Source organism: Cyrtonyx montezumae, unplaced genomic scaffold (genome assembly GCF_038088225.1).
Source record: "Cyrtonyx montezumae isolate F1298 unplaced genomic scaffold, pur_monq_1.0 scaffold_2, whole genome shotgun sequence".
Classification (NCBI taxonomy): Eukaryota; Metazoa; Chordata; class Aves; order Galliformes; family Odontophoridae; genus Cyrtonyx; species Cyrtonyx montezumae.
In genome coordinates, this window is record NW_027071936.1 from 13,366,692 (window position 1) to 13,378,184 (window position 11,493).

Sequence of the window (11,493 nt, forward strand, 5' to 3'; positions counted from 1 at the left end):
GAGTGGCCATGGAGTTAATCTGAAAATTTTTGATGGACCACCTGTGTGGCTCTCTGCCATCCAACCTACGCATCTTCTTGGCAGTCTGCCCCATGGCCTGCTGAGGAATGTAGCTTCCCTCAGCATCCAAGCCCCCTGGCAAACTGCAGGGGAATGGGCAGAATCTGAAAACTGGTGGTGCTTTTCTCGCCATTTTGTTCTTTGATCACATTTGTTCATGTTGAAAATGTTCTGTTGTAACTCATGATGAAATCTGTTCAGGGAATGCACTCTACAGGAAGATGAAACAATATAACATGCATGTCTTAGCATTGAGTGTGAGGAAGATCTTTATTAGAGACACAACTGTCATGTGTAAGTTGCTCATAAATCCTTCCAATCAGAGCGTGTTAAAACAACCACCGTTTTGTTTTTTTGGTTTTTTTTTTGTTTTGCCTTCCTCCCTTGTAGTCCCTTATCCTCCTCCTAACGCAGAATCATCTACGCCTTTTTTCATTTGCAAAAACATGTAAGATTTTCCCAGCACAGGGAGCTTACCTGAAGTAAGCAGAGAAAAAAGAGCCAGCATTCTGTTTATTTATGCATGCTGTCTCCATGCTCTCTCCATGTGCGCTTCAGTTGGTCGGCTGCAAATCTTTCAGCTTTGCTGTTTTGAAGTCTCACTGCCGGTGCATTGAAAGTAGTTAGGAACACACGCGTGGTTGTTATTTTTTACCGTTTTGGAAACAGTAATGCGTCAGCTCCTAGACAAAGCTCAATTCTCTGGTGAAAGAAATGCCATAGTTTTAGAAGCATTGATCCTCAGAATGACTGAGGGATTTGGATGGGAGCTCTCATCGCGTGGAGCGGGAGTCTCCCAGGATAAAGCTCACATTATATCAGATGAGAGCTCTTTCCTGTGGTCTTCGATTTGTTGAGTTATCTGTGCCCAAAAACAGGAGCAGCTCTACTGCTGGTATCTGGTAGAAAGATGAAATGTTACAATCACTGCGTTGAGACCATGGGCTGCATTGCAGTGACAACTTAGAAGAAATTAATGTGCAATTTCACGATGGTAAGCACTATTGCCAAAATGGGCAGCCCTGGTTGGCATCGTGAGTCCTTGTTGCGCCAGCTTTGGCACTTGAACGGTCACATAGTCAGATGGATTTAGGAAATGATCCATCTGGAAGGAAATGTATTTTTTCTTTTATCGTATTAATTTTCTGTGCTTAGATATGACTGCCATCTAGAAAATGAGTGCCCAGGGAGAGAAAAAAGAATGCTTGGCAGGGTGGCATTGCCCTTTCAGGCAGTACGACTGGGTAGGACTGGCTGGAATTAATTGTGAAACCACACCCCATGGGAATCCTTTCAAGTTGCAAATAAGAAGAAATGTGCTTATCTCTCTCCTTAACCTTCGATTTATACTTTAGAAAGATTTTCTGAACAGGTAGGTCTTGTTTGATAACCAGGCTGCAATTCGTGTTGAACATCAATTTTAAAGCATATTCTGGCTAACCTAGGGGCAACTCCTTCTCCTCAGTTAAGTATTCTCTGTATATGCATTTTTAGGTTATCCATTGATAATGTAGAAGCAGAGCTCCAGTCACTCTCTTTCAAGGCAAGATCTGTTAAAGACAGCATTCGACGAGATCCAAAACTGTTTTATCAGATGGAAAGCTTTCTGCAGGTTTGTAGGTTATCTGTGTTAATGTGTTACTGACACCTGAGTACAGGAGCATTCCTCAGCTCAAAGTAATTTGTGTGGACATGTCAATAAACAGAAGCATTGTTTTAATATGTCTACCCTATCAGTGGTACAAAGGTGTTCCAACTCCATGTTGTTTGTCAAGTAAGAGTGTTGGAAAGACTGTGTTTTTACTGGGAGGGATATGGAGTGTACATTGCCCAAGGCTTGTTGGGCAAGTGTATTAAATGCCTGTGAAATACCTGACAGAGATATGTAGTTAAAATATAGGACACTTTGGGTTGGTCTCTAGTTTTGTTCTTAACATGCAGATAGCTATATTTTGTGTAGCTGTGTTATACCTGGACCATGTGAGTTTTTGCTGAGAATATTTGACTGAAGAGGGATTCTTAGAAGCTTGAATGCTGAAAGCCTGTTTTCTGTACTATTTTTTTCCCTGCGCAGTGTGCTATTCTAAGCCATAGCGTCACTGCTTGGTGTAGTCTCCTTTTCTTTTTTAGTACTTCAGTGACTTCTTAGACATGAACGTGTATGACACTTGACTTTGAAGCAAAGTTCTCGGCATTTTCAAATACTTGGTGATGCCTGGGGAAATATAGATTGTGCTTCAATTAAATGATTTTTGTGTTTGGTGCTGTAGAAAATTATTAAAAGTTAAGAAAAAAAGCAGATATTGATCTGGAACTTAACGCACCCTGATTTTTGACTTGCAAGTGTAGTTAATAGCGTAGTTTTTCAGATGTGAAGGTGGTGAAGAGAGGGGTGGGTTAAGATGGAAATTGCTGTCCTCATTCACTCTGAATCATTGGCTTTAATCCATTGCACCCAGACTCTTTAATGTTACGTTCTGACATGTTTGACTTTTTTTTTTCTTTTTTAATTTAATACCTGGTTTTATGTAACACTACAACCTTGTTTAGGCCACATTCCAAAAAATGTTGTGAAAAAAAAAAAATCACTTCATAAATGCATGCCTTACATAAACACTTCCGGTTTTTGTTTTTAAATTGTGAGTCGTAACCAAGCTGATTAAAAGTCAACTTTCATTATCTCATCCTCATGAATAAATTACTGAAATATGTGGGAGGAACTGATTTTCTATGTGTGCTCTTGTCAATCGTCCACTTTATCGTCAATCCTTTTTTTATCCCTGAATGCTAACAAGTCAGATTTGTTCCTACCCTACTGGCATAATGTGCCAAGTAAATTCCTGGTGGCCGGAGTTGTCTTAAGTGGTCACCCGTGCCTCCAGCTGCCTAGTCACACTCCAGTGCTGCAGCATGAAAAATACTTAGGGGGTCATGAATTAGACTGCGTCATAAAACTGATTTGTCTGGAAATCAGCTTTCTCCACCAGATTTTTTTGAGTCAGATCTGTTCTGAGATGTGGGATAATGCAAGGATGGCAGCGAATGGCTGGTGAATGCAGATCAGGGAGACAAAAAACAAAGTGGTCGTTCCTTCAAGTAGTTCTGCTCAGTTTCACCACAGCCTTGTTCTTTTCCTCCTGATTTTTTCCCAGCCCTACCTATATAGCTGTGTGGTTACACGACTTCCATAACGTTCCTAATATATACATCACCTGTCGTTACTTAATTGTTTTATGTCTGCCATTATATGTTCTTTGCTACAGTTTGCTGTGAGACATCTAAAGGAGCTGGAATACCAGAAACGAGAATTAGAAAAGGAAGGAAATGCTCTCATTGACTTTTTCTGTGAGGACAAAGAAACTATGAAGTTGGACGAATGTTTCCAGATATTTAGGGACTTCTGCTTAAGATTCAACAAGGCTGTTAAGGTAAGCATTGTTAAGCTTGCTGTAAGGCTTTTGAGCCTCGAATGAGATTCTCGCTCTTTTGAAGTAAATACTCTTCCACGTGAATTAATAGTTTTCTGTGTAAGGGATGCTTTATGTCTCGTGGTATTTGATGCATTTGTCAAAATGGTGGCGGCAGTGGCTACTTGGTTTTTTTAAATGATTTCTGTGGGTGAAAACTCACAAAGTGGAACAGAGTAAGAAGACACCTCTTCCCCGGCATGACTGTATTTGCTGCATACACTGATCTGGTCCCAAATAATTTGAGAAGTATACAAAGACAAGCATAGGCAAGGAGTAATGTCGTCATTGGTTACAATTTTAGTTCACAAAAGTCTGCCTATCGTTAGAAATAATTTTTAGGACTTCATAAATAGCATGAATTAGGTGGATCCACAGATTTATTGTTCTGCCTTATGCCATCTGCAGTTGACAGCACTTTTCATGAAAGCTTTAGTTTAGAAAGAGAGAAAAACATTCCTGATTGTTAGCAAGCTAACCAAATGTTCAGCTAACGTGCACACTGTATGTACCTTTAGCTTACCCTTTACGACCCAGCGTGTGATTATACATGTGAGTAGTATACACGTCTGCTTAACTAAGTGTTTTATGAGGATTAACCTAAAGAACTACCAGAACGATTCAGAATAAAGACTGCAGTTCTGAGAAATGAGTGTAGCATGTGGACAGCAGATCCAGCAGTCAAAAAAAGATGGTTTATACCACGATGGCCAACTGCGCATGTCTCACGTGTTAAAAACACTTTTCGTTTTTGCACTTTTGGAGCATGCTCACCAGTGCTTAAAATAATTTTCTCATTTGAATAAAACCTCCAGAAACATACGTATATTGGGTGAGGTTAAAAAGTTTTGTGTCTAACATGGAATACGAAGGTAGTATCAATTTTTAACTATTTTGCATTACAATGGGATATTTGAAGTTAAGCTTTAGCATTAGTCAAGAGTTAATCCTGTAATCCCATACCTGTGAAAGAAGGCTCCCTGCCACATTTTTCCTGATGTGAGTTATTTCTTCTTCCTTTCTTAGCTGTTGGGTTTCTTAGGTCTCTAATGCATCTTATCTTTCACAGCCCAGTGTCATCTGAAATCCCCTTCAAGAGGTGCAGATTAGCCCATTCATCAGAAAGAGCTTCAGCATTAATTGTTTACTGAAAACTTTTAGGCAACTATTTGTAGTTGTTCAGTTCTTCTGTTGTCACAACAATGGGAAAATCCAAGTAAACTGTGCTTCAGATCACTATAGGTTGTGTTTTTTTTTTTTTTGGACAGCCTTGTAGGCTTTCTGAGACCAAACTTAACATGCTGAAAAAAAAATGTAATGTTTAAATCCTCTATGAAGACTAGCCCTTCCTCTTCTTTTCCTGCAGCTGTACTGGCTGAAGAAAAACAGGTTCTCCATTTCCATTGAACTTTCCAGGCTGTTTTCTTAAGTTTAACCTAGATAAATTTGAAGCTGACCGAACATTTTAACTGAGGTGCCAGATGATGTTCATAGTAAACCACTGCTAATGATTTTAGCAGAAAGGTGTTACTATGTTGTCTTTCAAACACAAACTGCCTCTTTCCATGACTTTCTAACCCACAACTCCTCAGCCTAGCTACCAAAATGTCCAGCCTGCCTGAGGCAACTTCTGTGCTGTAGTTGTCCATTTTTGAAGCCAACAGTGAACATGAGATCCAAAAACTGGAATGAGGTGTTGTTTAAATGATATCAGTTGATGTCTAAGTGATGATCGTGAGACACTGTGCAAGCTTTTTCATTTGCTTTCATGTGCATGTCATGTCTTCTCATAAGTTTCTAATCTGTTATGTTCAAGTTGGAGGTAACAGCAACCCTTGGAAGCTCCACTTGCTGCTTCAATAACAGTTGTTGTAGTATGGGAGGATGGAAAGAACGCGGTGGCTACGTGCTCATCAGACAAGTTTGTCTTAAAATAGGAATGTAATGCTCAGCTGGAAGTTTACTCACCAGATAAAACTACTCTCTCTAAACGTATTGAGTATGAACTTGTAGGTCTCCACATCCAGCAACAATTCTTTGCTTGGACATAACAGCTAGTTGGGTTTGATAGATCACGTTTTCAGGCTCTGTGGGGGCTTGTGCATTTTTTTTCTTACGTTGATTGGACTGATGTGCCTCCAGCATTAGTTATGCAGGGAACTGCTGTCCATATGGTTAATGATTGCAAACTGCGGTTGCCATGGTGAATTTTTGTGTGTATGTATTGGGGGTGGAGAGAGAGCGATAGCAATAGGAACTAACTTTGATAGGAGGGAAATGAAGGGAAAGATAAAGCCGTGTAACTTGTTCTCATGCATGGAATGCTGTCCTCTGTAACACAGATTTATGTATTTCCTTGCCAGGAAAACAGGGAACGAGAGATCCAGGAACTTCATAATCTGCAAAGACGAAAGGAGCTGGAGGAGAAACGTCGATCCTGGGCTGCGGGAGAGCTTGGAAGCTTTGGACGGAGCAGCAGTGAAAATGATGTGGAGATGCTGGCCAAAAAAGGACTCGAAGAGTTTCTTCCCTTCTTGCAGCAGAGACCTCAAAGCCCTTCCTACAGAAACCCCAATTCCAAGCGGTCTCGTCTTTCTCTGGGGATTACCGCAGATAGGGAGCTGCAGAGTTTCCTGGAAATTTCAAAAGAAGAGGATCCCAACAAGTTTAACAGCCTTCCCCGTGCAAACACCCGACAAGTAAGACCCAATGGAGCCTGGACTGAATCCAAAGAAACTAGAGATCCCAATTTAAATACCTTGCACTTACACCAACAGGCTGAAACCAAAGGGAAAAGCATTGATCTGCTGCAGTTACGTCCAGCACAGTCCGGTCAGTTTGGTGGCTCGGCCAGTACCGGTGCCCATTATCCACAGCGGAGCGCCAACTGCAACGTGCACACTTCCAATGCCCCACGTGAGGAGTCTGCTGATATAAATGCTCTGGCCCTTGCAATTGAGGAGCATGAACTTGTTAAAGGATTGCGCAAGTTTGATATTCAAGGAGCAAAGCCAGCAGATGATATGCCTCTAATATATTTAGAGGATGTCGGTGGAACAGACGTGGAGACTCTAGATGATCTAAGCTTGCATTCCCTTAGCACTGCCGATGACGATCTGCCTCCAGCTTGCAGAAGTTCCAGAGAGGTCCACAGCCATAAAGCCAAGGCAGTGGGCTGCAAGAGTGAAACTTCAGAGCCTGGCAGCAGCAGCCCTATGTCAATGGACACAAGTGCTTCCGGAAGTCGGGAAGATGGGCCAATGTTCTGTGTGTCAGATACTACCACTGACTGTTCATTGACACTGGACTGTGAAGAGGGGAATGATTTTAAATCGGCAGGCAATGACATAAGAAGTGAGGCTGGCAAAGCACGTTCTTCAGTGAATGGTGCTCAGTACAGGCCTAGAGCCCTCTTCTCTAACCTAAATTCAACTTCTGCCAAGGATCTGTCTCCTCACGCTTCCGCAAATGATAAGGATGATGCCAACAGCAAACACACGCTTTCTAAAGAAAAATCTGTAAAAAATAAAGACCCAGTAGGACCGAAGAGAAACTCTCTAAAAGACAGATCTCCAAGTTCCTCAAAACCCAGTGGCACTCGCCCTAGCCACGCAGCTTCCTCCAGACCAGTTAGAACACTGAATGCCTCTGAGAATGAAAGTATGAGGAAAGTGGTGCCGATTTCTAGGTCAAACAAAGCGCCAAGCAGTGTGAAAAAGCCAGAAGTCAAGCCGGCGCTTCGTGAAACCAGTGCAGTGGAAAGCCGCCTGTCTCGTCGCAGCTCTGTCCGCGGCACTACGGACACGCTGCCAAGAAGTCCTTACAGGCACAGCATGTCGGTAGAAGAGCCGAGGTTACAGAGGGGGACTGTCACCTCAAGCAGTGCTCATTTTGAGAGGGACAGAGTCGCTCTCAAAAAGCCGGGCTCTAAACCTGTTAGGAATACTGCAAAATCGAAGACAGACGAGACGAAGATGTGTCGCTCCAGCGTAAAGCCCCAGACCCCTGTGGATGACACCAAGGTTAGCCCCATCAGTGCTCCCAAAACACCGTCCAGCGTCCCCAGCTTTGCAAGGAATACAGTGGCTTCTTCTTCAAAGCGTGCAAAAGTGGATCTATCCACCTCATCTAAACCTCCAGGCATCACCAGGTCTGTGTCCCAGAGGCTGCCTAAAGTGAAGCCAGCAGCGACCTCTGACGATCCGAGTCCAAAGGAAAACGGAGGGAGTACTTTAAAGAGAGCCAATAGTGCCAGGGTGTTTGGAAAAAGCATCCTCCAGGGAGACGCTGTCAGCACAAAATCAGAGCCTTCACCAAAGGAGCAGGGGGCAGTGGAGAAGTCCTCTCTTAAACTGAAAGACGCAAACCGGACCACAATAGGTAAAATACTAAAGCCATTACTGAAGTAAGGAGAGATTTTTGGGGGTCTTGGAATGTCTCTTGCACTGGATGTCTCTGTTGTGGAATTCCTTAAAACAGGAACATTGCTGATAAGTGGCATCGTGTGCTCTTTAACACATCGTACACCATTGGAAAAGGGCAACTGGTTGTGTTCTGGTCTAAATCCTTTGTTAAGAATTTGAATGTATTTGAAGCCACTGTGATTGAATAAGAGTTTAACAGCAAGTCTTTGAGTATTTGTGATATGGATAATCACCAAAAGCCAAAAAGTTTAAAGAAGTTAAGCTACGAGATGAAATGCTTTGTGACAGAAAATGTGGAAAGAGGCCAGTTTTTGTGTACGTGTAATTCTTCGAGACTCGAGCATTTTCACTGGTTGGTTTCTTATTCAGCGTCAAAGAAAATCCTGTGGAACAGTACTGAAAAATGAACGTAGGTGATTGTGCTTTACATTGTTTCTACTGCCTTGGATTCAGGAACTCTTTTTCGCCTGTTGCAAAGTCCATTGCTGGCAATTGGACAGACTGGGAACTGCTGGCCAAAAAATAGTAAAACGGGATATTTGCTGTTTGTGGCTGTCTTTAACCTAACTGAAGAATTTTTAGCATGTTTTATGAATGTGTACGTGTGTCTGGAGAAAACTTTCTGCTGGCCAGGAGGCTTATTCTCCAGGAATGTGGCAGCATTGTCTTGCATGCACAAGTAGATAGGGCTGGTGCTGCACAGCTGGAGGCCGTGCCCATTGGAAGGGCCACCAGAAACCACTGGGATGATGACTACTCCTCATTTGACTTGTTCCAGTCACAAGCAAACTTGCCAGCTTTTGGTCCTACGGAAGTGCCATATATTTATGATACATATCAAGGATGTTTGCAGTTCAGCTCTTGAAGGCTGCGTTGTAGTGCTGAGCACTTTCTTACTCTTCCATGTTTCCACTGGTTTATGTACTACCAAATTACTTGAATGTTGCAATGGCTCCGATTGAGCCATGGGTTTCCCTGCCTCCTCCTCTCCTTGTCGACATGAATATTTAGCATAAAACACAGAGCTTACGCATGACGATGTTTTTGTAGACTTCCTTCGTTGCTTCAAATGTGGTTTTTAATGTTTAAATACTCCAAAGGATGACTTAAACTAGTATTTGATAAGCTTTTTACCAATAAAAACACCTCCTTTTTCCTGCGGATACAGATTTTCATGTCTTGCTAGTCTAAGGTACGGAGAATGAGGGAAAACTTGTTCAGCGTGCTATGCATCTTCCTAAGGGAAATGTTAGTAGGTGGGGAAACTGATGGCAGCTGTTCTCCTGAGCATCCAATTTGAAGAGTTGCCTTTCCACTCGCTTACAGATGAAACCTCGTTTAATAATAAAAACAAGAGTAAAGGAAAAAGGAAATCTCTTCAGACAAGTGGCATTGACTTAGGGCAGATCTGCCTCTCCGCTCTACCCCTCAGTGCTGGAAGCGTGTAGCTCAGTGAGAACGAGCCATTTAAGTGCTCACGTGTGTCTCAAGGGCTAGTATCAGGGACAGCTACCTTTGTCTTTTGATGTTGGCAAGGGGCCCTTCGTGCTTCCTGATGTCTTACTGCAGACGTCGTACCCAAACACCACAAAGTATTACATAGGGTCTCTTGTTTGAGTCTGTCCCACAGGGAGAATTTATATAGCCCACTTTTTGGCAAGGGTGAATTTTTGCTCGAAACCCTGTGTAAGCTTTTTGAATGCTGCCTCCCTTGTGGGTTACATGAACGAAAAGCATCTCCCTTCTCCTTATTTGTATCTGTGTGTATGTGTGCACATCTGTGAGAGCAGATGACTGATTCTTCTCCTTTATTAAGAAAAAAAAAGGCAACCAAACTTTTATTGGTGGCAAGCTTGAAAAATAATTTAAATGTGCTTTGGTATATGTAAATTTCTATAAATCTGTGTAAAAGAAAACTGAATGTATTTAATGGAGCATTTATACATTTCGGAGTAACTTGGTAGTTTAATAAAGTTCCCATTTACTGGGTATGGGCTTTATCCTTCTCCTTCCTGTCGTACCTTTGGCTTTGGTCCTGAAGATCCCCAGCGACTGGAGCCTGATTGTAGGTACCTGTGGGAAAATCCCCAGAGAAAGGGCTTTGCAGCAGAACTGCTGGCATTTGAAGTACAAGCCATCTTTTTGCACTTAGATGAGCAGTTCCTCTTAAGTTTGTGAATGTTCCTGAGGCAGGGCTTTCTGTGCAGGCCCAGGTATAATGTGGAAGGCATTAGGTGGTGGATGCAGCGCGCTGTGTGCCGTGGCCAAGACAAATGTTCCTGGCAGTAACAAGTCTGGATCTGTCACTATCTTCGTGCCTTTTAGCTTAGCGCACTTCATTGGGAAATGCTGGTTTACAGCTCCCAGGGCTTTGCAAATAGAGAACAGCCTGTTTTGCAGGAGCAGGTGCTGATTTCTGCCCTGTAATTCTGAAGTTTTACCTTCCATCCCATTCTCCTGTGATTTTTTTTTTCTTTTTTTCCATGCTTTGTTGCATAAGAAAAAGAAGAAAAGGAAGGCAGCCAGCCTCCTTGTCCTCAGGGAGCACTTCCTCCCCTCTGCTATGGGAATGGTTTTTGGACTGGAATTGCTGCTATTTGCAAACTCGTTCAAGCCCCTGACTTTTCTCGTTGGGTGAGTGCGGCTCTCCCGCGCGGAGCAGCGCACACCTGCTGTCTGCCAGCGCTGAGTGACGGCTGCTGATGGAATCTACGTGGGAAAGCCCTTCGCCATCAAAAGGTGTGTCTCAGAAGTTTGGTTTTTTTTTCTTTTTAAACTTCATTTTTATTTCAAAAGGGCTCGTGATTACCAATTCATTATTTAAACTACCAGCTGTCAGAGGCAGCGGTGCCCTGTAGGTTTAATTTCCCACGTCATGAGATTTTCCTGAAGCGAAGAGGCTGTGGGGCTGCAGGCGTGTTTGAAGAAAGATGGGAGAGCTTTTCTCCGGCTTTGTTGTGCCAAGCAGCGGGTGCTTGTGATCGTCATCAGAGGCGAGTCCGTCGTCTCCTTTGATGGCTGTCAGGGTGACGGTGAAGTCGGGGAGCCCGGGGGGGTGCACGAGGGCATCTGAGGCTGTGAAGCTGCTGGAGACTGCGAGATAGGGGAGCGAGCTGTGGGAGGAGGAGAGATGCTGATTCATACTTGGAGGAATTTAATATTCACATCTCATGTGGGAACTGCATACAAATGAGGGGCTCACTGCATCCCTCGTTACAACAGCTCATTAAATTATCAGGAGAGGCAGAAAGAGTTCTCATCACGCCTCCCACAGCGTACAAGTCCAGACTATGTCATTCAAAATAACCCAGTGGTATCTTTCTAATCTTAGGCTTTGTCCGTGTGGACGGATGCAGAGTGCCACCCGTTGGCTCTGACCTAGCCAGGCATGAGCCAGCTCCAGGCCAGGAGCGCACCACAGCACGTGCTGGCTGCCCACTGACTCCAAACCATCCTGGCCTGGCTGGAACTGCGTCCCCACGTGCCAGGAAGAGCTGCCCTCCAGAAGGCATCTCTGCTGCTGCCATGAAAAGGCAATCCCG

The 11,493-nt window shown here is 43.4% G+C and overlaps 1 protein-coding gene across 2 annotated transcripts in view; it reads left to right on the forward strand.

The window, feature by feature from the left end:
- Positions 1 to 9,977, forward strand: part of FHDC1 (FH2 domain containing 1) — a 32,161-nt gene extending 22,184 nt beyond the window's left edge. For both annotated transcript variants that reach the window (XM_065736420.1, XM_065736421.1), the window contains exons 10-12: positions 1,555 to 1,672; positions 3,324 to 3,488; positions 5,891 to 9,977. In XM_065736420.1, coding sequence (XP_065592492.1) covers positions 1,555 to 1,672; positions 3,324 to 3,488; positions 5,891 to 7,936 — 2,329 coding nt within the window. In that variant the 3' untranslated portion in view covers positions 7,937 to 9,977. The remainder of the gene's footprint in view (positions 1 to 1,554; positions 1,673 to 3,323; positions 3,489 to 5,890) is intronic.
- Positions 9,978 to 11,493: the final 1,516 nt, after the last annotated feature.